Here is a 27,897-nt window from a genome sequence, read left to right as displayed (position 1 = left end):
CGGCTCGCAACGGGCAAATGGGCGGGGGCCCCGGGCGGGGCGGGGCGGAGCCGGGCCCAGCTGGCCGAACCCGGGGAATGAGAGCTCCAGCCCCCGCCCCAGGCCAGTCCCAGCTGGATCTCCGGCCAGAGCCCGAGGCTGCTGCGCCGGGCGGCTGCAGCCTCCGCTCCAGCGCCCGCGCCGTGCCCTGCATCCCGGGAGCCCGGCTGGACCCGCGGCGGCGCTGCCGGTAGGAGGCGGGCGGAGGGAGGCGTGTGCTTGTGTGTGTGTGTGTGTGTGTGTGTGTGTGTGTGTGTGTGTTTCAGGGGGGTGTGTGCGGGGCAGCGCGGGCCAGTGAGTGCTCCGGGACCACGAATCAGTGGAGGGGGCTGCACCTCCCGCGGGCCCGGGGGGAAAGGAAGTGAGCGCTGGCTGGGGGGCGGGGTCCTGGAGGATCCGCCTGGGCCCCCTCGGCTCGTCCCCACCCCCACCCCCACCCCCACCCCCACCCCCCGGCGAGGAGTCTTTTTTTCACCTCCCTCTGGGTGTCTCCTAGTCGTTTTCCTAGTGCGGACGCGTTGGAAGCGCCTAACACCCGGGGCTAGACTGTCACTTCCTCTCATCTTCCTTACAGTTCTCCCTCTTCTCTTCCCTCCTTAACACCCCTTTCATCCCTGCAATCCACCAACCCCTTCTGGGTGCTCCCCCACCCAGGCTTGGGGAAGGGGCAGGGCCGAGGCTCCTGCTGCCCCAGCCTATCCGCTTCTTGGCACTCCTCCCCAGGTTGAAAGGGGGCTTTTCTCCTTGACTGCAGGGCGGGCGCACGTGTGTGTGTGTGTGTGTGTGTGTGTGTGTGTGTGTGTGTGTTGCAGGAGTGTGGGAGAGTGGTCTGGGAGGGAATGGATCTTTGGTTTCTCAGACCTCAGAGTTCCCACCTCTGTTCCTCTGGGTTGGGGGTCTCAGAAGACTGGCCTAGGGGACCAGAGGCGAAATAGGATCATTAACAGGTGCGACGTTCTCTTTCCCAGTCATTTCATGTGGTGGGATTCACCCCCAAGTTCCATACAGATGAGAAGAGTGGGGCACAGAGAAGCGAAGTCAGCTGCCCTCTCAGGACTGCTGAGCCAGAATTTGAACCCGGGTCGGCCTGGCTCTCATCCCAGAGTCTACTCCCTACACCTGTGGTTTAGAGAGAAAAGTACTGAGGGGGACTATCCTAGGACTCTGGGGAAAGAGAGATCTGGGCAGACTTCTTGGAAGAGAAGAGAGGGACTTAAGGGTGAGGCTCAGCCAACTCGATGAGTCTGAGGCCTGCTGGGGGAACCACTGTGTTTCGAAAGGATTGACACCTCCCAGGCTCCTCGGGCTGGTCCTTGCTCCTTTCCCCAGGGTCCAGGGGTGGGGTGGTCTGGCTGCCTTTGCCTCCTGGGCAGGGTATGGTGGGCCCCGCTGCTTCTGCAGGCCAGGCCAGGCTAGTTGCCAGCACACAGAGGTGCTCAGGTGGGGTCTTTGCCCTGAGGAGCCTCTCTTCTGACAAGACAGGCAGTGGGTCCACAGATAAGGCCCTGCCCAGAGTTGTACCCAGTGCTGGGAGCATAAGACAGGGACTGATGGGTGCCCGGGAGCTGAGGATGAGTTCACTTGCAGATTCGTTGGGGCTGGGTCTCGAAATCCACCAAGCAGAAAAGAAAAGGCAGGGCATTGCAGCCCCAAGGAACAGCATGAGTAAAGGCCTGGCAGTGTGAAAATGAATGCTGGTGGGGTGGATTGCAGATTAGATAGGTCAGGTGTGTCCAAGAAGGGTCACCTTTGGCTGCAGTAGTGGGTGGGCTTCCACTGAGGCCTGTAAGGAGGAGGCCAAAGCAGGGAGAGGGCCCTCCCTTCTGCTCTCCTCTGCTCCCCACCCAGGGCTAGGCTTGGCAGGGGAGGAGGGGCCCTGATAAAGGTTCCCAGAGCGGTGTGCTGGGGGCAAGAGGTGCCCAGGGGCTACACAGGGTCCCAGTGCTGGGGGAAGGTAGGTGGGGCTGCCTCTGTGAGATGGGGACCACCATTGGGGGTGGAGCAGGTTGGGAGTAAGTTGACAAGTTGACTGTTGGACAGGGTGGTTGTGAGATGCCTGTGGGTTTTTGTGGGTGACATCTGGGACACTGCTCCCAGGCCAGCACTGTCTCTGTCTGTTTCTGCGCCTGCTTTCCTGGCAGGCTCTCAGATCAGCCCTGGAGTCCTGGTCCCCAAACAGGAGGCCTCCTGCGCCCTCAGTGGGCACCCTCTCCTACCTGCAGGGCCTAAATCATGTGTCTGATCTTCCTCTTGGCTGAGACCATCTCTATACCTTCCTACTTGCCTATGACCTTGAGGCGGAGAACTTCCCTTTTCTGTCTCAGTTTTCTCATGTGCAGAATGGGGATAAATGCTGCCTATTCACAGGGACTCGGGGGATGATGAAGATGAACTTAGATCATGTCACTGAACGCATCTTTCTAAGTACATGGTGTCTGGTAGCCATTGTTACTAATAGCAGCTGGCAATCAGCATCACTTAGTTCCCTCCCTGGGGATGAGGGGCTGACTTTGGGAGAAGAAGGGTGGAAGGAAACAGGCCTCTCCTATTGAAGCGGAAGCCTCTCTTGGCTTTAGTGGGTGAGGGGGACTGCTTATGGGAGCGATCTCTATCTGCCTGACCAAGTCCCCTGGCTTCCCCCAAAAGCTTCTAGCCCCTGAGGAGAGGCAAGGGCTGAGCAGCCGGGAGCACCCTAGAGTACAGCATGTGAAGGTTGAACAGAAAGCCCAGCAGCAGGCCCTGGGCTCCCCCAGCTGCAAAGAGCAGGGTCTGCAACGCCCCCCTCCCCTCCCCGGCAGCCTCCTGGGCAGCTGGCAGCAGTCTCTCTGCAGCTGGGCTTTTCATCCGCTCTGTCTCTGTCCCTATCTATTCAAGTGTTTTGAGTGCCTTCAGAGCCCCTCCCAGGCACCTCTCGAGTGCCCTCAGAGAACTCTTCTGCCTCTCCATCCCTGGTCCCTGCTCAAAACTTTCCTGGGCTCACCGTGGTCCTGAGGCTTGGCCTTCCTGCTGCCCACCTCTGAGCCCTCCTCCGGGCTGGTGGAGACGCCCTGGGATTGCCTTGCTTCAGTGCAGGCAGAGCTGCTCACTTGCCTGTGGCCTCAGGCTTTGCCTTTCCCTGCTCACCCAAGGCAAAGGGGCCAGGTCCCTTTGCGTTTGGAATCTGGATGTCTTAGGAAGCCAGCCTCAGGCTTGGACGGGGAAGCTGTGGATGATGCGTGCTTACCCGCAAGGGCCTGGGTTACTGCTCCACATTCTGGTTGTTTGCACGTGTGCTTCCAGGGACCCGAGCTTTCCCAGGGATAGGGGTCTGGGTGGGCAACAGCTGAGGCTGCTGTGGCCTGTGGGTGTGTGCTGTGGTTTTCTCCCACAGTGGGCATGCGGGAGAAGGGGCTGGTGACCAGAGCACACCAAAGCCCATCCACTGGTCCCCAGCTGCCCTTCACTGTCAGGATGTGCCCCGGGGGATGGTGGGCAGAAGGCTGGGAGCCCATTGGCTTGACCCACCTTCCCTGCCCAGCCAGCCCCTGCTCAGCCAGTGCCCCCTGCTGCTGTGTAACTTCTGCCAGTTGGAGTGAGGTGGGACCCAAGTGATTTGTTACTCACAGCAGGAACTAAGAAACTGATGTGGGGTGACTTGTACAGTGGAGCAACTCAAGATGTAAGAACTTCATTTCCCTCATGGGCTTCTCTGGGCAGGAGAGGTGGGTGGGGCCCCATGACCCCCTGGCTCCCATTAGCTATTCAGGAACGGCATCGTTCAAGAACATACTCCTTTCCTATCACTGTTGTGACAAATTGCCACACTTGGTGGCTGAAAACAACACAGATTTATGCTCTTACAGTTACGGAGGTGAGAAGTCCCCCATGAGTCTAATGGGGCTAAAATCCAGGCTGGCGTCTTCTGTGGGATCCAGGGGAGAGTCCGTTCCGTGTCTCTTCCAGCCTTGGGTGGCAGCTGGCATTCCTTGTGGCAACATCGCCCCAGTCTCTGCTTCTGTTTCATTGCTCTTTCCTCCTCTGCAGGCAGATCCCGTCCGCCTCCCTCTTATAGGGACACTTGTGATTACATTCAGGGCCCACCCAGATAAGCCAAGATCGTCTCCCCATCTCAAAATCCTTAATCGCGTCTTCAGAGTCCCTTGTGCCATACAAGGTGTCATTCACAGGTTCTAGGGATTTGGTTGGGAGTATCTTTGGGGCCGTCATTCAGCCCACCCCAGGAGCTGACTGCAGCGTCACTGCAGGCACCATTCCCAGCTCCCGCCCCCACCCCAGTGCCCACCGAGGCTGGCTTCCCCAGTCACAGTCCTGTTTCCCCCAGGAGGTCACTCACAATGTCTGTCTCCCCTCCAGCCTGGGAGCCTTGGAGGCTGGGCGCTGCTGTAGCCCTGGCCCCAGTGTCCAGCCTGAGCCCCTGGTAGCCAGAGTTCAGGGATGTTTGGAAGAAGGGCATCCCTGGCACGGCCGCATGGGTGGCCCCGATGTCTGGACCCTGCCTGCATTTGACAGTGTGCTGGGCCTTTCAGGGTGGAGTGCAGCTCATTTCAGACATTCACACAATAAGCCCAGTGCTTTGCAGGGTCATTTGATGCTCACCATCACCCTACAAGGGGGTGGGGCTGGGGAGTCCTGCTTTACAGGTGAGAATACCAAGGCCTATTACGGCCAAGTCCTGTCTGGCATGTGGGGTCAGGTGAACAGGCTGGGCCAGTAGAGCAGAAAATACCTTTATTTTACAGATGAGAATTCTGTAACAAAGAGGTTAACTGCTTTGCCCCTCGCTGGCCTCAGTCTCTCCATTTGAGGACGGGTATGTGGACAGGATGTTGCCCAGCCTGACATCTTGGGGCTCTGGTTCACCCTCTGCCTGGGTATGGGGAGCAGGCGCTGGCATTCTAGGCTGCCATGGCCAGGAATAGGAAGTGGCTTAGAGCAGTGCAGTGGGCCTGGAAGTGCTGCTCACCCAGAGACATGGTCTGCCATTGCAGGAGGGGGTAAGCCCTCTGGCGCCTCAGGAAGAACCCTAGCCAAACCCCAGAGCCCCGGCCTGCCTGCTGCAGACCTGCCCCTGTGTGAGTCTCCTTTCCATCCTCCTGGCCAAGGCCACACCGTACTGGGCCCCGCTTCTCTCTCAGGGGCCTGCCTATAGCCTGGCCTCCCTGCCTGCATCCTGGGCCTCCTTTCCTGTTGACCTTCTCATACATCATTGCACCCCATCTCATGCCTGAGTTCTTCGCCTGGCTTTCAGGGCCGGCCGCAACCTGGCTGTGGCAATATTTCTCTACTTCCTCTTCCCTCTCCCCTGCACCCTGTCCTCCAGACTTGGCCTGAATGATTTCTTCCTCCAGAATAATCTTTCCTCCCCCAAACCTTCTACCTCCTCCATCTCTTGAAATCACAATCTACCCTCTGAGATCCCGTTTTGATGCTACTTCCTCCATGCAGCCATCCCTGCCTGGTGTGAACGAATCACTCCCTTTGAGAGCAGACCTCGCTGCCTTGTACCGAAGCCTCTGCCTCTCGCCTTCACCAGGGTGACCTCTAGGGCAGATTCCCATCTGACTCCTCACTGCCCCTTGGTCAGGCACAGGGAAGGTGTGCGAGTGAAGTTGGAATGGGAGACACACCTGAGCAGGACACCCAGGGCTGGAGAGTGGGTCACTGCCCGAGGGAGGGGTGGTGGGCCAGGCTGAGCAGGACTTTGACATGGGACAGGTTCATGCCTCTGCCCTGAATGTCTTCTTTCCCCTCAGAGCCTCTGTCTCCCATTTGTGTAATGAGAACAGCACAACTCATTTCTGAGGTTGTGCAGGAGCTTGCGCTGAGGAATGGCACACTTCGGTTTCCCAAAGTGAGAGATGGGCACTGTCTCACCAGTCTTTAAACCTTGAGTCTTGGAGACAAGTCTAGGGACTCGAGTCTAGGACTGCCTGTGCAGGAAGTGGAGAAAAGGGCTGTCCTGGTGATAAACCCGCCAGATTGAAAAATAGTGTGCAGTGTTCCCCTCCCTGCCACTCAATGGTGAGAGCCTGTGGCCAGAGAGGGCAGGAGCTTTCCTGGGCTCACGCAGCATGGTGAGGTAGAGGTGGCTTCAGTGACCTGATCAAGTCCCATTTTGTTAGGTTGTCTCTCCTGTGGGGAGTGAGCGAGCACACAGCCCCCACCCTACCCCAGGTGAGAGAGAATGTCCTGCACAGGGATGCCCAGCTGTATCTACCTGCTGTCAGCACTTTCTCTGCAGGACCTGGTGCTGGACTGGGAGCCCCAAGGTAGGGTGGCCACCGCACTGGGTTGCCTGGGACTGTGGGTTTCCCAGATGTGGTTCTTTCAGTGTTAAAACTATGGTGAGCTGCTCGCCCAAGGCTTGGCCTAGGGCTGCCCCGTGCCCAACAGTTTCCACCTCCACGAGTGTGGCCAGGTCCTTGGCTTCTTCCTGTCCTGCCCAAGGCCTGCAGGAACCCCTGACCTGGAACACCCTTTCAGAGGCTCCTCTCCCTTGGCCGCTTGCTTACAGATGCTGCTTACACCAGCGGCTCCTGCTGTCCTATACTCCCTCCTGCTTACAGCACCCTGGGCGGGACCCAATTCCCAGATGAAGAACAGCTGCAGGGTCAGGCCTCTGACTCAGTCAGAGTCACACAGAGCCAGGCCTGCAGGCCAGCACAGCCCTCACATGCACCACCAGGGGACATCACGGCTGCAGGACCACCATTCCCCCAGGACCAGCCGGAGACCCCATTCCCCATACACGCTTGGCCCTGCCCGCAAGGCCCTCTGTGTCTCCTAGCAGGGGAGTGGCCTGGTGGGATTTATGTTAGAAAGATCACTCAGCAGCCGGGTGGAGAATGGATTGGACACAGAAACGATAAGGGAAGGGGAGGGGAGAGGAGGAAATAGACAGGATTTCCCAGCCCTGGTGCCAGCTTGCCTGGTGGTGGCTGGAGTGACTCACTGGGCCTGGCTGCCTTGGCTCTGGCGCCAGAACCCAGGAGTCCAGAGCTCTGGGTGGCCCAGGGGCTGGGAGCCTGAGGTGGCTCTGAGCCTGGCTGTCCCTCCACAGCACATTCTCCCTCCCCACCCTGCCATCCATTCCTCAGCACACGGTGCGTCAGAGAGACAGGGGCCTGGGAGGTCACAGTACATCCACGAAAGGACAAAGAGACATGCTTTAAGCATCTTATTAGATGGTGACTTAGGGAGCAGATGGAGGATGGGGTATGGGATAGAAGGGGATAAATACATTAACAAAATCAAAAACACAAATAACCAGGCAGCCACCAAATGGAGTTTCTGCCCTTTCCAGTCCCCTCTGGCTTCTGGCCTTCCCTGCAATGGCTCAAGCCAGGGCTCTTCCAGTCCTGGGTCACTGCATCAGCATCTGACCTTTAGTCTTGCCCCTGGCTCCCCTGTGCCCTAGTAAATGCCGATGCCCCTCTGCCTGGCATCCCCAGCCCTGCAGAGCTGGTCCTGCCAGCTTCCCCCCAGGCTCCACCCACCCAGTGCCCTCCCACCTTTTCCCCCTCCCTGTGCCGCATCGTGCCCTTCTGTGCCCTTGCTGATTCTGGCCTATCCTTCGGGCCCTGCTCAGGTTCCATCTCAGAAGGCCACCACCATTCCCCCCGGCCCCCTCCTCATCAGCCAGCTCAGCGCCAGCCCAGGTCGGGCACCAGCAAAGATGTGCAAGTTGGAGTTGACTGTGTCCCCTGAATAATGAAGCCCCAGCTGTTCAGCCCTCCCCTGTTCATATGGCAAAGGGCAGCAGTGGGGGGTGTCTTCCCTTAAGAGGGGAGAAGAGGTTGAGGAAGGGAGGTGGGGGAAAGGGGGCTTTGATTGGCAGGGAATGGGTGAGGATGTCACCGGCTCCTTCGGCCAGCAGTGGGTGATACCCACTCTGCCAGGCCTGTGCTTTGCGCTGGGCACCACTGTGGGCTATGGGGCAGTGGAGCACAGGAGAAGGACCCTCAGCAGGCATTCCTACATTCTCCCTTCACCCCCACCACTGGCTGGCCATCAGGAAGAGTTGAGGCTCTCTCCCACTCAGCCCTGGAGCCCAGCCCCTCCACATCCACACGTGAGCCTGCCAGTCCAAGTCCTGTGGCCATTCTTCTGGTCTTTCTGGTTTAGTCTTTTCTGGTTAGTCTGTTCCCCATGTGGCAGCCAGATGGGGCTCCCCAAGACAGCCGTGACCAAGTCCCCCCCGCTGCTCAGCACCCTTCCACACTCCCCATCACCTTAGGATGAAGCCAGACTCTGCACATGGCATCCCGGGGCCTCTCGCGGGATCCTCTGCAGCCTCATCCATGATCCCTGCCCCACACCCCTCCCCTCCCCTTTTTTTCTGAGTACCATGCCACCCTCCTCAGGGCTGAAAACATCCCCTTAGGGATGGTCTCTGGCTGGTGTCTCCCCTTCTCAGGTGCAGAGGAAACCTTGCAGGTGTGTGCTTGGTTGGGGTATTGGGGTGCCACACACCTATAGGACCTTCCTGTGGACTGCTCCAAGTATTGAGACACTCTGAGTGTCAAGTCCGCAAGCGTCCTGAGAGCTAGAGGAGGAGGCTGAGACCAGAGAAGTGGAGGCTCGCAGAAGGTCACACAGCCTGCGTGTGACAAAGGCTAGTGCTCAGACCCAGCCTGGGGCACTTTCCCACTCCGCCTCCCTTCCCTTTAGGTCAGCCCACCTGGGTATGTGGTGTCCAGCTGGACAGGGCTACAGCTGTGAAGGGCCCGGATCTGCTGGGACCTGGGTCACCACATTCAGCCAGCCCTTCCTCCCAGGGCCACTGTGCTGGCTTTTTTTGTTTACCTTTTTATTGAAGCATATGTAACTGATCTACAGACAGGTGCATAGGTCGTAAGTGTAGAGCTCAGTGGATTTGCACGGGGACCACACCCATGGAACCACCACCCAGGTCAAAAGTAGTTTTACCAGAACCCCACAAGCTCTCTCATACCCCTTCCAGTCACTACCCCCAAGATAGCCAAGTCCTGCTTTCTGTTCACTGTAGATGAGTTATGCTGGCTTTGCTTGTCTTAAAAAAAATGGATTTTTTAAATAGATAAAAATTGTATATGTTTTCCCATGTACAATGTAATATTTTGAAATGTGTATACATTGTGGAATGGCTAAATCAAGTTAATTATCACACGCGTTACCTCCCATACTTTTTTGTCCTGAGAAGACTCAAAATCAACTCTCGGCTGGGCGCGGTAGCTCATGCCTGGAATTCCAGCACTTTGGGAGGCCAAGGCAGGCAGATCACTGGAGGTCAGGAGCTTGAGACCAGCCTGGCCAACATGGTGAAACCCCATCTCTACTAAAAATACAAAAATTATCCGAGACTGGTGGCGGGCACCTGTAATCCCAGGGAGGCTGAGGCAGGAGAATCGTTTGAATCCGTTAGACGGAGGTTGCTGTGAGCCGAGATCACACTACTGCACTCCAGCCTGGGCAACAGAGTGAGGCTCCAAAAAAAGAAAAGTCTACTTCTAGCAATCTTCAAGAGTATAATCTATTGTTATTAACTATTGTCACCATGTTGCAATCAATCTCTTGAACTTATAGATCTCTTGAACTTATTCCTCTTATCTCACTGAAATTTTGTGTCCTTTGACTGACATCTCTGCAACCTCCCTCCCCACCCTCACCCCTCAGTCCCTGTTAACCACCATTTTACCTTCTGCTTCTATGAGTCCAACTTTTAAAAAATTCCACATATGAGTAAGATCATGTGGTATTTGTCTTTCTGTGTCTGGCTTATTTCACTTAGTATATTGTCTTCCTCGTTTATCCATGTTGTCACAAGTGATGAGATTTCCTTCTTTTTATGGCTGAATTGTATTACATTGTATGTATATACCACATTTTCTTTACCCATTCATCCACTGATGGACTCTTAGGCTAATTCCATATCTTGGCTACTGTGAATAGTGCTTCAGTGAACATGGGAGTGCAGATATGTTTTCAACATACTGACTTCATTTCCTTTGGATTTATACCCAGTAGTGGGATTGCTGGATCATATGATAGTTTTATTTTTAATTTTTTGAGAAACCTCTATACTGTTTTCCATAGTGGCTGTACTAATTTACATTCCCACCAACAGTGTACAAGGGTTTCCTTTTCTCCATATCCTCGCCCACACTTATCTTTTGTCTTTTTTATAAAAGATGTATCTTTTGTAAAAGATTTAAGTCAGGCACAGTGGCTCATGCCTGTAATCCCAGCACTTTGGGAGGCCAAGGCAGGCAGATCACCTGAGGTCAGGAGTTTGAGACCAGCCTGGCCAACATGGCAAAACCCCGTCTCTACTAAAAATATGAAAATTAGCCAGGCATGGTGGCGCATGCCTGTAGTCCCAGCTACTTGGGATGCTGAGGCAGGAGAATGGCTTAAACCTGGGAAAGGGAGGTTGCAGTGAGCCGAGATCGTGCCACTGCACTCGAGCCTGGGCGACAGAGCTAGACTCTGTATCAAAAAAAAAAAAAAGACTTAAAAAAAGTCTTTTTTTATAAAAGACATATCTTTTGTCTTTTTTTAATAAGATATCACACTTTTGTCTTTTTTATAAAAGCCAAAAGGTGGGAGGTGGTATCTCATTGTGGTTTTGATTTTCATTTCCCTAATGATTAGTGATGTTGAGCTTTTTAATTTTTTTTTTGTTTTTCGAGATGGAGTTTCGCACTTGTCTCCCAGGCTGGAGTGCAGTGGCGCGATCTCGGCTCACTGCAACCTCCACCTCCTGGGTTCAAGCGATTCTCCTGCCTCAGCCTCCTGAGTAGCTGGGTGCCCGCCTGGCTAATTTTTTGTATTTTTAGTAGAGATGGGGTTTCGCCATGTTGAGCAGGCTGGTCTTGAACTCCTGACCTTAGGTAATCCACCCGCCTCGGCCTCCCAAAATGCTGGGATTACAGGCATAAACCACTGTGCCTAGCCGATGTTGAGCATTTTTTTCACATGCCTGTTGACCATTTGTATATCTTCTTTAGAGAAATGTCTATTCAGATCATTTGCCCATTTTAAAATCAGATCATTAGGGTTTTTTTGCTATTGAGTTGCTTGAATTTCTTATAGATTCTGGATATTGACTCTTGTCAGATGCCTAGTTTGCAAACATTTTTCCCATTCTGCAGGTTGTCTCTTCGTTCTGTTGATTGTTTTCTTTGTTGTGCAGAAACTTTTTAGCTTTATGTAATCCCTTTTGTCTATTTTTGCTTTTGTTGTCTGTGCTTTTGGGGTCATATCTAAAATATCATTGCCCAGACCAATGTCATAACAGCTTTTCCCATGTTTTCTTCTAATAGTTTCATAATTTCAGGTCTCATATTTAAGTCTTTAGTCCATTTGAGTCAATGTTTGCATATGATGAGAGATACAGAAACTTTTATTCTTCTGCTTGTGGATATCCGGTTTTCCCAACACCAATTATTGGAGAGACTGTCCTTTCCCCTTTGTGTGTCCTTGGTACTTTTGTCGAAAATTAATTGACAAATTAAACGTGTGGATTCATTTCTGGGATTTCTACTCTGTTCCATTGGTCTTTGTGTCTGTTTTTGTGCCAGTACCATGTGGTTTTGGTTGCTATAGCTTTGTAGTATATTTTGAAGTCAGGTAGTGTGATGCCTCCAGCTTTGTTCTTTTTGTTTAAGATTGCTTTGGCTATTCAGGGTCTTTTGTGATTCTGTATGAATTTTAAGGATTGTTTTTTATTTCTGTGAAAAATGTCATTGGAATTTTGATAGGGGATTGGATTGAATCTGTAGATTGTTTTGGGTAGAATGGACATTTTAACAATACTAATTCTTATCTACATATACAGAATCTTTCCATTTATTTGTGTCTTCAATTTCTTTCATCAGTGTTTCATAGTTTTCAGTGTACAAGTCTTTTACCTTCTTGGTTATATTTATTCCTAAGCATTTCTTTTTTCCATAGTAACTATTGTAAATGGGATTGTTTTCTTGACTCTTGAATAGTGTGTTGTTAGTATTTAAAAATGCTACTGATTTCTGTGTATTCCTTCTCTACCTATTTTGTTCAGAATTTTTATCATGAAAGGATGCTGAATCTTGTCAAATGTGTTTTTTTAAATCAGCGAGATGATCATACGTTTTTTGCCCATTATTCTGTTAGTATCGTGTATCACACTTATTGATTTGCATATGTTGAACCATCCTTGCATCCTTAATATAAATCTTACTTGATCATGGTGAATGATCCTTTTAATGTGCTTTTGAATTATTTGCCTTATTATTATTATTATTATTTTTCCCTAGAGATTGGGTCTTGCTATCCTCCTGAGGCTCTTGAGTAGCTGGTACTACAGGCATGCACCATCACACCCAGCTTGTTTGCTAGTATTTTGTTGAAGGTTTTGTATCTGTGTTCATAAGGCATATTGGTCTGTAATTTTCTTTTCTTGTGTCTTTATCTGGCTTTGGTAATGGGGTAATGCTGGCTCTGCTTTTCTATTTTATTTAAATAGAATCATGTAATATTGCTTCTTTTGCTTAATATGCTTGTAAGATCCATCCATAGGGTTGTGTGCAACAACAATTTGTTCATTTTCGTTATTGTTTACTATTCTATTATATGAATATATAAGAACCTATTGATGCATTCTTTCATTGATGAACGTTTAGCTTGTTTCTCATTTTCAGCTTTAACAAATACTACTGCAGTAGACATTCTTGTACATGGTTTTTGGTGAATATGTGCATGCATTTCTATTGGACATATTCTTAGAATTACTAGATTACTAGATTATATGAACACATGATTATATTATTTCTTCAGGTTTTCTAGATATAGTCAAATGGTTTTGCAAAGTGATTATACCAATTTGTCCTCCTACCACTAATGCATAAGAGCTCTACTTGAGATTGTGTGTGTGTGTGTGTGTCTGTGTGTGTGTTTCACTTTAGTCATTCTAGTGGGGGTAATAGCAGTATCTCATTGTGGTTTTAATTTGCATTTCCTTAATGGTTAGGGAAGTTGGGCACTTTTTCTTCCATTTTTAGGCCATTCGGGTATACTTTTTTTCTCATGTTCTTTTCTAAAAGCATTATTGTTTTACCTTTCAGTTAGATTTGAAATCTATCTGGAATAAGTTTTGTATACGGTTTGAGGTAGGGGTAAGACAACTGTTTTTCCTTGTGGATAGCCAGTTGACCCAGCACCATTTATTGAAAAGATAAGTCCTTTCCCCAGTGCATTGTGGCATCTCTTTTGTCGTATATCAGGTGTCCTTATACTTGTGGCTTATTTCTGAACTTTCTGTTCTGTTCCACTGGTCTATGAGACAGTGCCCAGTGAGGTTTGTGATCAGCCTTGTTACTTAGTAGTGTAAGTCCTCCAGCTTGTTCTCTTCAAATGGCTCTGCTTATTCTGGGTCCTTTGTGACTCTGAGGCCCGTTTTGGCTTTGAGGCCCTCTTGCTGCTGGGCTTGGGCTCAGCTGTGTCCTTGGTTCTTATTACACCCCTGGGGCCGATGCTGGCTCCATGACCCCCATCTCTTAGAGGCTCAGAGAGGTAGGTGACTTGCCCCTCCACACAGCTCTGGAGCCTGGCCTTGGCTTCTGCCTCAAGGACAAATCCCTTGGTGTTCCCATCTACAAAATGGCTTAGGTGGTCCAGGGAAGGCTCACGGGTATCAGCCAGCTGGAAGATGAGGCCTTATTCCATCCTGTACACAGCCAGGCTGTCCCTGCTACCTCCAGCAGGTCCAGGGAACAGCAGACTAGGCCACACAGCTCCTGGAAGAGGAGTACAACCATGTCCCAGGTGAGGATAGACTGAGCTTCCCTAAGGCAGGCCTAGGAACAGATGCCACTTTCTTTCTGTCATCTGTCACCTTAAAGACTAGAACCCAGTAAGGCTCAGAGGAGGCTTGCTGATTGACAGCAGCTCAGAGGGATTCCCACCTTGCCCAAGGACACACAGCAGCTAACTGATGCAGTTGGGATGCACACTCAGATCTGACTGACCTGCCAGAAGACTGAGTTCCTGAAGCTCCCTGGTGAGCACCCCCAGCCCCCTCATTCTGACCCAACTCAGAACTTCCACTCTTGGTCCACAGAGGCCTCGCTGTGCAGGCTGGGTCTGACTCACCGCTGCCCTGGCCGCAGGAGGAGGAGGGCTGATACCAGTAAGCCTTCCCTGGAGATGATGGCCAGCTAAGCCATTTTATAGATGGGAACATCAAGGAACTTGTCCAGAGGCTGCAGCCTCTTTTGCAGATCTCAAGCCTCCAGACTCCGTATCCTAGGCTTCCCAAAGCAGGGCCCAGGTTAGCACTGTGCTCATTTTAGGGGGTGCCCTGAGGTGGTAATAAAGATGTCTTTCATACCTCTGAGCCTTTGCGTGAACTGTTCCCTTTGCCTGGAATGGCCTTTCTCTCCTGCCTCTGTGGCCGGGCTTGTGTGGAGGCTTCCCTGCTTTCCTCTTGCTGGAACCTCTGAATGACACGTACTTCATTTGGCCTTGTGTCTGTTGGTCACACTAGACCAACTCAGACAGGAACCCCAAGTTGTGGTAGCCCCCCCATACCTCGCAGGGGTCTGGACACATCATGGGTGAAGCCCAGATGTCGACTGCCTGAGACTGTCAGTCCTCAGGGCACAGAGTGTGAAAGGATACAGAGTGCTGCTCTGCATGGTGGGGTCTTGTTTGTTCCTCACGGTGGCCCAGAGGCCCTGGTACATTGTCTCTTCCAGACAAGGACCATGCAGACCAGTGAGGTGATGCGGCCTGCTCAGGACAGCGGGGGCGTGGGTCGAGTCTCAGGAGCTGGAGAAGGGCTGGGCCGCAGCAGAATGTGCTAGGGCTACAGTCTGGATAGTGGGGATGTGGGCACCGGCTGGCACCCAGCTATCAAGGAGGGGAGGAAAGGAGAGCCAGGCCTGCGCCAGGGTGAAGGGGTGGGCCCTGCTGCAGCAGACCTGAGTGCTGGCGGCTGTGATGTGAAAAGCTGACTCGCCTTGGGAGCCTCCACCACTCTCTGAGCCTTTTTCTCTTCTTGAAGGAATTCCTCCTGCACTCACCTTTGTTGGTTCTTGCAACATAGCGACTCAATCCCTGGAGCCCCACATTGGACCCTGGGATAGAGAGAGGAGCTGGACACGGCCCCTGCCCTGGAGGGGCATGGGGTAGGCTGGGGAAGCAGACAAGTCATGTGCAGATGGGATACAGTGTTAACGGGCGCTGTCCCAGGGGCACCAGGATGGCAGAGGAACAGTGTGTGCAGAGGCCCTGAGGAAACAGTCTTGTGGGAGCTGCGAGGAGCTCCGAGCCCTGGAGCTTCAGCCCAGGGTGGGGAATGGTGGGGATGAGACTGGCAGCAGGAGGGAAGAGGGCAGGCGCACAGGGCAGCTGGGAAGCTCAGGTGGTCCTGAACCCCGCCTAGGGGTTGTGCTCAGCCCAAACAGCTAAAAACACCAGGGAGACAGGAAGTGCTGCGGGCCTAAGCTCAGGCTCAGAAGGAAAAGGCCTGGGTGGAGCAGCTGGCCTGCCTCCTGGTCTATCTGTGGCCTTCAGTGCTCTGCCTGGAGCTAGCAGAGGAGAGCTGACCCTGTCGGGGTGTTGGCCCCATAGATACAGTGGGAGGTGACTTTGGGGCAGATGGAGGGTGCAGAGGGGCAGTCTGTGCAAGGGCCGGGGCCAGAAGAACCTCACATAAGTAGGCCAAGTTTAGCCTGGCAGGCGGGTGAGGCTGGAGGGATGGGGCAACAGTATCAGACCCTCAGCCAGCCAGGCCTGGCCCTGTGCAGCCCCTGGCCCAGCCGAGCTCTCCCTTTGTGGCCTCCACCTCCCTTCCATCCTCCCCAGGAGTGGACCCTCCCAGCAGCGTTGGCCCCTTCCTAGCCTGGAGAGTAGCCAGACCCTCTTTCTCCACCAGCCTGGCTGTGTGACCTGGGCGAGCTTGCTCCCCATCTCTGGGCCCTCTAGGCTCAGAAACACTGGAATTGCAAGAGCTGATTTCTGGGCTCCTGCTTTCAGCTTCTCTGATCTAATTCTTGTAGCTTAAATTGCTTCCTGAGCTGACCCTGCCGGAAACCCGTGGTGCTAATGATGCTCCTTGGTGACTGTGCCAGAAGCCTGAAGCCCGGGAGCTGGCTCTGTGAGCTCCTCCCCTCTCTCCCTCAGACCTCCAAGGCAGGGAGAATGGGTGGGAGGGGCAGGGCTGCTGGCCTCCCTGGGCAGAGGGGCAGCCAGAGAAGTTAAGTGGTTGGCCTGAGGTCACACAGCAGCACTCCAGCAGGCCCAGTATGGATATGGGGGCAGAAGGTGAAGTGGTTTGGGTGCAGAGCAGGGAACAACCGCTCTCAGCTCCCTTGGCAAGTGGGGGGACAATGGCCCCCTTGCCCTCCCTGCTGTCCATCTGTGCCCATGCTCACTGCCCGTGCTCGCCTCCTTCCTTTCCTGTCTCTCCCTTCCCCCTTTCCCCCACATGAGGCCCCAGTGAGGCTCCAGCTCAGCCACGGTGTGTGGGGAGACCCTAAGTGAGAGCGGCAGGGTCACACAGCCAAGGCGGTGGCACTAAAGTCGGAGGATCTGGGTTCCCATCCGGACACCAGGTTTCCAGGGGAGCTTGGGCAGGTCACCTCACCTCACTGAGCCGCAGTTGTATTTTGTGAAAGCTGGCAGCCGTGTGCCCACCGGCACTGTTGGCAGGCAGTACACACGCACCTCTGGCCAGGGAAATGGGACATCTCTTGGGACCACTGGGTGTCTTGTCCCCTTCCCCCTCACTTCTCTTCCCACTGGCATGCTTGGCGGGCTCCTCAGCCTTCAGTTAATGGGTTGACTCCTTCCAGGAGGTGCAGCAGCACTGCGTAATTCCCATCACTGAGATGAGCAAATGGGCTCAGAGAGTTCACATGACCTGTTCAACGTCACCCAGCAGGAGGGTGGTACCACTGGGGCTGGCACTCACACCAGTCTTGCTCTCAGATATCACTCCCACAGCCAACCTGCCTTGCCTTGGTTTCCCTCAGGGCTGGGCTGGAAATTGTGGCCTTTACCCCAAAAGGATTGCACTGTTACCCTGGGCAGGCCCCAGGAAGAGTAGATCGGGGGCTGTGGAGCTGCACCACAGCCCAGATGGAGTTTGAGGGATGGGGGATGGATCATAAATGGGGTGGTCACTCGGGTGCTTGGCCGTCCGAGCATCTCTCGGCGCACCTGATATGCAGGCCCTGCCAGCTGCTGTTCCTTGCCCTGCCCTGCCCTCTACTCCCAGAGGCCTTCCCTGACCATGTTGGTCCAGTCTGTGTCCCTTGCACTTGGTCAGCACATTGGTGCAAAGTTCAGGGCGCTTGGCTGGGCCCACCTGGGCCCCTGGGGAATGGAGGGAGGGTTAAGGAGTCATGGGCCTGCTCTCTACAGAATTGGAGACATCTATTCCCAAGGTGCTGTGAGGAAGGCAGCATGGTGCGGGGAGGACCGGAGAGAATGAATGAATGATGCCGGGAGGGGTACCTGGGGCAAGGTTTTCCCACACCAGGCAGAAATGTGCCACTCTCTAGAGGTGGGGAGGGAAACCCGGAGGCACACACTGCTTTCCTGTGGGAGGCACATCAGCCAGGGAGCTGCCAGGGCTGGCCACTGGTCTGATTCTGTCTGAGGAGGTATGGGGAAGGCTGGTCAAACAAAGGAAGGCAGGGAGGGGGGTGCAGTGTGGGCCAGGCCTGAGCTCTGTGTGGCCTGTGGGCCTGGTATCACCTCTGAGCTTCAGAAATGAGAGAATCCAGTCTGTGGAGTCAGGCCGGTCGGTGCCTGTCCCACTCTGCTATATACCAGCTGTGTGACCTTGGGTAGGCTCCACGCCTCTCTGAGCCTTCCTTGCCTGTGCCATGGGGCTGATGGTGTCCGCTTCACAGGGTGCATCAGGGACCCAGGGAGTCCGTGAGTGACGGTCTTCTTGCCTTCCTGTCCAGGTGTTCCCCCTCCCCTCCCTGGGGCAGCAGCCACCATGTTCTCATGTGTGAAGCCCTATGAGGACCAGAACTATTCGGCCCTGAGGCGGGACTGCCTGCGCAGGAAGGTGCTCTTCGAGGACCCCCTCTTCCCCGCCACTGATGACTCGCTCTACTATAAGGGCACGCCGGGGCCTGCCGTCAGGTGGAAGCGACCCAAGGTCAGTGTCTGGTCCCAGCTGGAGCTGGGTGAGCCGGCCCAGGCCCACCCACAAGGCTGGGTCTGCAGGGACATTGGGGTGGTGGGAGGAGGCATCCCTAGCCCCAGGCTGCTGAGAAAGTGGGGGTGCTGAAACGGTGGGATTTTATCTGGATGGGGAGCTCGGAGAATGGGCTGTAATCCTGTGGCCACCACTGGATTGGTTGAGGTCCAGCCAGGCCTGCACCCCTCACAGGGCATCCACTTCCTCACAGGAAAAACGGGGCAGTAACCTCAGCCCCACTGAGGGTCATTTTTGGAATAAAAATGGGGTGATGTGCATATGACCATTTTTAATAAAATGTAGATTGACATCCAAATGTAAGGAATTTACTTTCCTGATTGTTATCATCATGATTTTGAAATAGTCATTTGTGGTAGAAATGAAAAGGATTTATTATGATGATTAATCAATAATAATAATAATCGTAAAAAAAATAGTAGTACCTACCTCATTGGGTGGTTGTGAGAATTAAAAGAGGTAATGCGTGCAAAATTCCACACACAGCCTGGCAGCCAGTACGGGACCATGGATATTGATAATGATGAACAGGTGGCATCTCTCCGACCGCTCCTCTTGGTCCCTGAGGCTAGAGTGTGTTACACGGAAATGTTTGGCCTCCTGGTGTGATTTCATCCCCTTGAACCCCGATTCCTGGGTGTGAGGGTGGGCTGGGGAGGGGTTCGCTGCTTGTCTGTGGGTCCTGCAGAATGGGGTCCCTGGTGGCCTGGGTGGAGGGGAGGCTGCTGGAGGTTACTCTCCCTGGCCTCCAGGGCTGTGCTAGTGGCACTGAGGGTCATCCCCTCACAATGTGGGAGACCATGCTGTCTCAAGGATGCTCCAGGCCGGGAGAAGACTGTGACTCCCGCAGCCCAGTGATCAGAGGAGGTGTCTTGGAGGTGAAGGGTGATGAGGTTTTTGCCCAAAGGGCCAGGTGGGAAAAGGCAGAGGGAATAGAAACTCACAGGTTGGAGCCCCTCAGGCTCATGTGGGCCTGTGGAGGGCCGTGCCCGGGATGGCAGATCTGGGGCCAAGATGCTCGACCTTGTTCTGTGGGTAGTGAGGTCCCGCGAAGGCAAAGGCTTTCAGCAGCCTGTGACAGGGTCAGATTTGCATTTTCCAAAGTTCCCCCTGATCCCCTGGGCTTTTTGGGAAAATGAAATGTAGTTTTCTAGTTTCCCTCCCAGGCTATGATCTCGAGTCCCTTCTGACTGAAAATACCCTGTAGATGTCCTTGGACTGGGACTCTTGAGAGGCAGAGAAACTGAGGCCAAGAGAGGAAGGTGCGTGTCCTAGATCACCCATGAGCTGCTAGCAGGGGTAGTTGAAGAGTCCTGCCTCCCTGCACCCCACCTTCCCAGCACCAGATAAAGGGCCCCTGGTGCCCTTGACCTCAGTCCCAAGAGCTGTAACAAAATCTCTGGCCCTGTACTGACTCTCTGGAAGGCCCAGGAGCCTCCTGGCCTGGCCACAAGAGTTCTGCCTCTCGGGCCCCCTCTCCCACGCCTTCCTCCCTTCCTTTGTCAAGTAGGTGGGGAGGGAGGCCTTGGCCTCAAAGGGCCTTTGTGAGGCCTTGGCTGCGGGGAGGAGGGCTGGGCACTCGAGCTCTTAGCCCTCTTCCCACTCCATCCCCTGGCTGCCCCCGTCCTGACTCCCTCCTGCCCTCTGGCCATTGCCCAGACGTTTTAGGTTCGTGGCTCCGAAAAGAGCAGGCTGGGCTTGCCGCGGTGAGAGGAGGGGAAGCCAGGTTGGCCCGCTTGGTACTCTTCCTGCTGTGTGACCCAGGGGAGTCAGCTGCCCTTTCTGAGCCCCTTTCCTTGCTGGTTCAGGAGCCATGCCACACCTCCTCCTCTCGTTGCCTTCCTCGCTGGCTCACTTGGTGCCCTGCCCTTTCTAGACACGCAGAGCTGCCCTGCCCTGGATGTGGGGGCAGGTGACAGAGAGCGTATGGTGGCTGGTGTTCAGAGAGCTGTGTGAGTGGGGCCCAAGGGGCAGCAGCGATGGGGACTCAGACCAGGCTGGGGTGGATGGTCCACGGCACTGCCTGGATTTCCTACACCATGTGTGTAGGCACTGCCTACTGGCTAGCAACAGGCCTGCAGGACAGGCAGCCCCTGCCCCACTAACGGGATGGGAGGTTTGTGGAGCAGGAAGTCAGCCAGGCTTGGCTCAGCTTGCTTGGCGGGCCCAGCCCAGTGGGTTATCATTAACGCCCAGCTGCTTGCCAGTGAGAGGGAACTCTGGCCTCAGGCAGCCTTGTTTCGATGGAGTCTTACCTGTGACCATGACCGTTTACAAATGGGAAGTCGTGCTGCATGCCCGTCCATCCCCTCCAGCTGCTTCTCTGTGTGTTGGTCCTTATAGTGGCTGCTCTGTTCTTGGAGGGTCTCCTCAGCCAGCCTCCCAGCCTCGCTGCCTCTCAGATGGAATGCAGAGGCTAGTTTTTGAGCCACAATGAACTTGGCTCCAGCCTTGGCCCTACCTTACTAGAAGTGTGACCTTGAACAAGTCACTCCTGCTTGGGCCTCAGTTTCCTCATCTGTAATTGGGGAAGGATAATTCTTGCTGGTCACAGTTTCTGGAAACTGAAATGACTTGAGGTATCTGTGGTGTCATACACATGGGAGGCAGGTGACAAACTGGTTCCCCTCTCTTGCTCGTCTTCTCCTTGGTAACTTTGTGTTGGAGACCTAGAGCGACCTTGCCTGGGACATCCCATCTCCTATTGACTCTGCAGGTGGGACCAGGCCTTGTCCTCTTGGGTGCCGACCTGGGCACCTGCCTTCAGCCCACACCCTTCACCCACAGGCTCGCTATGTTTTTGTTCTTTCCAGTACAGTGGCCATTCGCCGGCCCCTCACAGGCCTGGCTGGGGAGATGCACGGAGAATGGGGAATGTCCCCAGGCCTGGGAGCTCAGGGTGTCCTTCCTCCTCGCACAGGGCCTGGGCCCTGGTAGGCGGCCTCGTCACCCTGTGGGGGCAGCATCCCCTCATCCAGCATGCTGTCTCTCCCACATCTGGGTATGAGCCTGGAGGTCCTTTGGTGGAATGCAGAGGGGACAAGGCAGGGTAGGGAAGGGGGACTAATGAACAGGCACCGGTTTTGGAACCTCCAGAATTCCCCTAGGGCAGTCTTGGGGGCCCCAGCCCCAGCCCAGTCCCAGGGACTCTTGCCCATCAAGCCATTTCCTGGAGATGACCCTACTCCTCGGCTCCCTGAACATAAGGGCTTTTCATGCCACAGAACAGTCAGTTTGCAGTAAGGCCTGGCAGTGGGGGCACACCCAACTGAACTGCCCAGGAATGACCCCCTTCTGGGCATGTGCTCAGAGATGGGGTTCAGTGGGGTCAGGGAGAGCTTTCAGAGGCCTTGAAGGGTGGGGACTGCCATGGAGGAGAAGGAGGTAGGGCTGGGGGAGGGCAAGTCTTCTGCAGAGGGGATGGGCTGTAGGCTACAACTCCCTTTCCAGTCCCAGATGGAAGTCCCGCGTCCTTCCCGGACCTGTTTCCCACTGTCTAGTTCATTCCTTCTGTGATCCTAGATTCCAGGAGGGTGGTGACTAGGGTGAAGCTGGATGGACAAAGAGTGGGGGAGGAGGACGGACGTGGAGGGAGCCTCTGCAGGTATAGCCCAGGTGCCATGGATCCAGTCTGCTGCATTGCCTTGCCTTGCCTTGTACACCAGGACTAGAAACCTGAATTTCTTGTTGTGCCATGAAGGGAGGTGGGCTGGGCTGTGGGCTGTCAGGTGGAGCTGGTATAACAGGCTGGGAGGGGCTGAGCAGGGGAGCGGTGACTACAGGTGCAGAAGGCTGTCCTAGAGCTGTGTTGCCTGGAGAAATGGTCAACCCCCAGCCCTCAGGGGCAGCCCCTGTACAGCCCAATCCTGTGCGCCGCTTTGTCCCCCCTCCCTCCCAGGGACCTGTCTGTAGCCCCAGTGGAACCTGCCAAGCTTTGCTAAGCCTAGAAGTGGGCAAAGTCAGGCCTGGGCCCTGCTTAGGAGCTCACAGGCTGGTGGTGGGGACCCTAAGGAAACCCAGCGAGTGTGGACAGGGATGGAAGGGAGCACAGGTGGCTGGCACCAGGTAAAGGGCCCCTGGCACCTGAGGACCGTTTCGGAGGCAGCGTCTGCCTCAGGACACTTCGGGCCCCCATTTCCCTCCTGAACCTCCCTGCTTACCAGCACTCTCCATGCCTGCTCTGCCAGCATCACTGCCCTCTGTTTTCTCTCTGGCTCCTGCTGTCACAGCTCTGCTCACATGGGGGGTCAGGGCCTGGCTCCTTCTCAAGGTCCCTGCCTGTGGGCAGAGACCTTCCCTGACTCACTCTATGACCTATGTCCAGCCAGTGGCCCAGGAAAAGTGGAAGGACAAACACTAGGCTTAAGAAGCCTGGCCCCATGGTGGCAGAGGTGAGGGCCTGGGCTTCCCCAACCCCTTGGTCTCGTTGCTATCTAGTGAGACACCCCCTAAGCTGGGTTAGGACAGGTGCAGGGAGACAGGTGAAGGAAGGCTGGCTTTGTCACCCATAAAACCTAGCCCACCTGAGACCAGCCTGGCCAACATAGTGAAATCCTGTCTCTACTAAAAATAGAAAAATTAACTGGGTGTTGGTGGCAGGCGCCTGTAGTCCCAGCTACTCCAGAGGCTGAGGCAGGAGAATCGTTTGAACCCAGGAGGCGAAGGTTGCAGTGAGCCAAGATCACACCATTGCATTCCAGCCTGGGCGACAGAGCAAGACTCCATCTAAAAAAAAAACAAACAAAAAAAACCAAACAAAAACAAAACCTAGTCTACCTGGAGACTGCAGCCAGACTGCCTGAATTTGAATCTCAGTTCACCTCTTCTTGTGTGGCCCTGGGCAAGTGACTTAACCTTTCTGTGCCTTGGTTTCCTCATCCGTAAAAAGGGAATGCCAACAGTGCCCATCTCATAGGGTTGTTTTGCACCGTGCCTGCCACATAGCAGGTGCCCAGTCATTGTGAGTTGTTTCTATTATTGTTCCTTTACAGGTGCCCCAAGGTGGCCCCTGGATTCCAGAGCAGACTCCAGGTGCCACCAACCTCAGGTGGTTTCTGTTGGTTAGAGCTGGTGACTCTGAGCCTCTCCTGGCAGTGGGAACATGCCCGGCTGTCTTCTGCTCTGTCTGCTCCTTCCCAGGCTGCACGATTGCCCCCAGGTTCCTGCTCTGCCACAGCAAGTCAGGGTGATGGAATCTGGGAATCACGACTCCCGAGCTCGGTCTGTCTCTCAAGGACTGGAGAAGTGTCTGGGGCCAGAGCCCTGATCTCGAGCCCAGACCTGGTTGGATCTGCACCTCAGGTCTGCCCCAGCTGTGGTGCTTAGTGTGGGGAGACCCTGGTTGGGAGCCCAGCAGACCTAGGGCGTCCCATCGGATCCGTCCACTTACTTGCCTTGTCACCTTGGACATCACTGTGCTGTCCTGGGCTCAGCCTCCTCCTCTGTGGGATGGGGCAGTCGTGTGTCTGTCTTAGGACACTGGCTGGGAGGATCTGAAGTGGAGGGACACCTGAGTCACTTCCTGCTGTAGACCCTGGTGATGCCAGGTGGTAGCTGTTTCTCTTTCTGTGGCATGATGTGGCTGGGGTCCTCCGTATATGGAAGCCCCTCTCCCTTCCCCGTCTTGCCTGCCCTCCTGGCCTCAGGGAACAGATGCTAAGTCATAGCTCCCTCTGGCTCAAAGGATGGGCTGGCTGTGGGAGGGAAGATAGGAGGGCAGCGGGGAGGAAAGGGAATGTCCCTCCTTCCTGCCTGTGCTTCCTGATGGGGTGCCGTTGGGGGTGGATGAGACCAGGCGGCCTCACTGGGTTTCCTAGACCTGTGCTCTGCAGAAGCCGCTGTGCAGGTTGGCCATGGTGCACCCTGTAGTGCCAACTGGAAGGAGGGGCCGGGTCTCAGGAGCTGCTCATGCCCTTGGGGGAATTCTAGCCCTTTCTCTGACCCTCTAAAACCCTGGTTCTTCCAGGCAAAGGGAACAGCAGGGTCCCCATCTTGGTGGTAACTAGGGGCCCTCTTCCCCATTCTCCCTTGCCACTGCTCTGCTCCACGATCTGTAGAGTCCCTACACAGCCCTGCAGGGATGACCATTTATCTCCTCTGCACAGGTGAGGCCCAAAGTTGCACAGCAGGGAGCAGACATTCAAATTGTGTCTTCCTGCCTCTGGCACCCTCTGCTGGCCGCCTGTGGTAGGACCGCAGAAGCTCTTGGAATGGAACTAGCTCAGGAGCGCCTGCCAGAGTGGAGGCAGGCAGAGGGCTGCAGCCATCTGCCCATGCTGTGTGGTGGGGGCATGGTATTCCACCTCCCTGGGCCTCAGTTTCCTTATCTGTAGAAGGGGATATTGCCCACCTCTCAGTGCCTTGGTGAGGATAGATTGTGGTGTCAGCAGGATGCCTGGTACATGAAAGGCATGTCTCAGTGTTTGCCTGTCCCCACCCTCCACATACCCACAACCCCTGGGGAGCAGTGGCTCAGTGAGGCGATGGGAGAGGAAGAGGAGCCTGCTGTGTTCCCTGGGCCAGAGCTAGGGATCAGGCCAGGCCCTACCCCCGGCTCAGGCCTTGGGGAGGGGTGATTACAGCTGAGGGAACACAGGGTGAGCTGACCCTTCCTGGTTGCATCTCGGTGCTGGAGCCACCCATAGAGGTCTGGGCATAGCTTCCTAGCACCTGAAAATTGAAGGAGACTTTCATTCGCTTTGGGTCAGGCCCTGGGCTTGATACTTTACATACACTGATTCCTCCTCGCAAAGTAGAAATTATTGGCCATGCACATTGGCTCAAGCCTGTCATCCCAGCACTTTGGGAGGCTGAGGTGGGAAGGTTGCCTGAGCTCAGGAGTTTGAGACCAGCCTGGGCAACATAGTGAGACCTCATCTCTACAAAAAATGTAAGAGTTAGCTGAGTGTGGTGGTGTGGGCCTACGGTCCCAGTTTTCGTGAGGCTTAGGCCAGAGGATCGTTTGAGCCTAGGAGGTTGAGGCTGCGGTGAGCTGTGATTGTGACTGCACTCCAGTTTGGGTGACAGACTGAGACCATGTCTCAAAAAAACAAAAACAAAAACAAAAAAACCCCAAAATCCAACAACATAAAGAAATTGTTGTTTCTACTTTATAAATCAGAAAGCCAAGGCTCAGAGAGCTCGCCAGATTGCTGATTGAGGAGCTGGAATTCAGTCTCCAGTCGGAAGCCAAAGCCCGTGCTTTTCCCTTTCACAGCACTGCCTCAGGGGGCTTTTAAGGAAAATACCCCCACAGCAGGAAGAGGTGGAAAGCCCAGGCCAGAGCTCCTTGGGCAGGGTCAGGTGCAGAGGGCACCTGGTACTGGAGCCCCCCTGAGCTGCTCTCTCTTGGCAGGCAGAGCAAGGGGCTTCCAGAAATTAGGAAGGGCTGGGCCTCAGAGCAGCCAGTTGCTCATGGATCATTCCCGGGTCAGCGGCTGCCCTGGCTGGATTCCCTGGCTGCGTCTCCTGGAGCAGCCTCTTGGGCCGTGCCCACCAGTCTCCGTAGAAAATAAAAATGGAGGCTGGGTGCAGTGGCTTATGCCTGTAATTCCAGCACTTTGGGAGGCCGAGGCCGGCAGATCAGGAGTTTGAGACCAGCCTGGCCAACATGGAGAAACCCTGTCTCTACTAAAAATATAAAAATTAGCTGGGCGTGGCGGTGGGTGCCTGTAATCCCAGCTACTCAGGAGGGTGAGGCAGGAGAATTGCTTGAACCCAGGAGGTGGAGGTTGCAGTGAGCTGAGATTGCGCCACTGCACTCCATGCACTCCAGCCTGGGCAAAAGAGCGAGACTATGTCTCAAAAAAAAAAAAAAAAAGAAAAAAAGAAAAAAGAAAAAAAGAAAGAAAGAAAAGGAAAAAAAGGAGTTTTTGCTCCACTTGAGCATTTGCTTGCTGTGTGCCTTTGACAAGTCACAGCCCCTCTCTGAACCTCCATTCCTCACCCATACAATGGAATGACAACTCCTCGCTCCTTGGGTGGCGTGAGGAACTGATGAGACTATGCCAGGCAAGTGCCATGCGGGGCCTGGCCCACCGTTCCCCACTGGCCTTCGCTTTGTGCTCCCCACCTGGGATTTGGGTGTTTGTCCCATGCCCGCACCCCCACCCCACTTGAACCTTCTGGGTCCCTGTGGGCTGGCGGGGCTGGGCACTCAGGCTGCTGGTGCTAAAGAAGGAAGGGAATGGAGCTCCTGCTGGTTAGGGAGGAGCGCAGCGGGCAGGAGGAAGGCAGTGCCCCGGGTCCAGCGCTCTGACATCTTCCCACAGGTTCTTCATCAGCAAACCTTTAGCGGAAGAGCACTCTCCGGCCAGGAAGGGGAGAGGGCATCCCAGGCAGGACCACGGGGTGGGGGGCAAGCGGGGAGCAGATGGGCCGTATGGGGCCCCAAGTCTGTGGTGGGAGGCAGGTGAATCACCACGCTGATGGTCACACAGCAAGTCTGTGTCTGTCATGTCTGTGTCTGTCATGTGTCCTGCCATGGGGGGCATCCGCATGCTCCTCAGCCCCTCACACTCTCTCCTCGCCTTCTCTGCAGGACATCTGCGAGGACCCCCGCCTCTTTGTGGATGGCATCAGCTCCCACGACCTGCACCAGGGCCAGGTGGGCAACTGCTGGTTTGTGGCAGCCTGCTCGTCACTTGCCTCCCGGGAGTCGCTGTGGCAAAAGGTGAGGCCTGGGGTAGGGTGAGCAGGGTGCTGGGGAGTGTGAAAGCAGCCTGTGGCCCTCACTGCCAGACAGGCGGAACCTGAATGTGGCAGATGAGACTTTCAAAAGCCTGTGCCAGGGATGGGGTGGGGGCCCCCAGTACTGGCCAAGCGTCAGAATTGCCATCCCTCACCCTTCAGCTGGACACCCCCAGGGGCAGGCGCTGGGAATCTGTCGGGCTCCCAAGGTCATTCTGATGTGTCCCCCCCAACACTGTTGGGGACACTTGGCAGATTAATACACACCTGTGAAATGTGGAAGCTGTGTGCATCACATTTAGTGTGCAGACACCACTGATGGGGCTCAGGAGACCCCTGACAGACAGAGACCTGCTGTGTGACTCAGCTGGTTGCTGTCCTCCTCTGGGCCTGACTTTTCCCAGTTGTTCAGCAAGGGTGGTTTGGTGATCCCCAGCTTCATGACTCCCAGTTCCAAGCTGCTGTTGTTCTGGACCAGGGCCAAAGGGTTTGGGTTGGAAAGAATGGGCTCTGGTCCTGCAACCCAACCTCCTATCCCAGCACTTGGCAGCAGGGCCTTAGATTCAGTGCACAGGAGGCAGGGAGGCTGGAGTGGAGGCAGAACCTGGCTCCCTGAAGAATTATTGGCAGGGACTGCAGGGGGACTCTGGTCATTGCCCCTTGCTTATCCCTGCCCTTCTGCCATCCCTTGGGAGGGGCTGGCAGTGGGGCTGAGGAGCACTGGACATCTGCATCTCCCAGGCTTGGCAGTGAGCCTCAGCACTTGGTAACTTTGGAGCTGGCCTCAGGTTACTCATCAGCAAAATCAGGACAATCGGAGTAGCTGTCTCTCGGGGAGTGGTGAGGGTAGGACCAAATGCTGCACTCAAAGTGCCTTGTGCGGCATGATGCCTGGCCAAAGGTGGCTGTGCCTACCAGCATTATGATAATTAATATCATAGAACATACAGGTACTCCTGTGCAAGACTGAGTTT

The 27,897-nt window shown here is 54.7% G+C and overlaps 1 protein-coding gene across 1 annotated transcript in view; it reads left to right on the top strand.

Moving 5' to 3' along the window:
• Positions 1–41: 41 nt before the first annotated feature.
• The window catches only part of CAPN5 (calpain 5), a 56,368-nt gene continuing 28,512 nt past the window's right edge, over positions 42–27,897 (top strand). Inside the window, exons 1-3 of the mRNA XM_030829458.1 lie at positions 42–229; positions 17,976–18,175; positions 26,775–26,906. Coding sequence (XP_030685318.1) covers positions 18,011–18,175; positions 26,775–26,906 — 297 coding nt within the window. The 5' untranslated portion in view covers positions 42–229; positions 17,976–18,010. The remainder of the gene's footprint in view (positions 230–17,975; positions 18,176–26,774; positions 26,907–27,897) is intronic.

The sequence above is a fragment of the Nomascus leucogenys genome, chromosome 15 (assembly GCF_006542625.1).
Source record: "Nomascus leucogenys isolate Asia chromosome 15, Asia_NLE_v1, whole genome shotgun sequence".
Taxonomy (NCBI): domain Eukaryota; kingdom Metazoa; phylum Chordata; class Mammalia; order Primates; family Hylobatidae; genus Nomascus; species Nomascus leucogenys.
The sequence above is the reverse complement of the archived record's forward strand: the minus strand, read 5'-3'. Positions and strand labels throughout refer to the sequence as shown.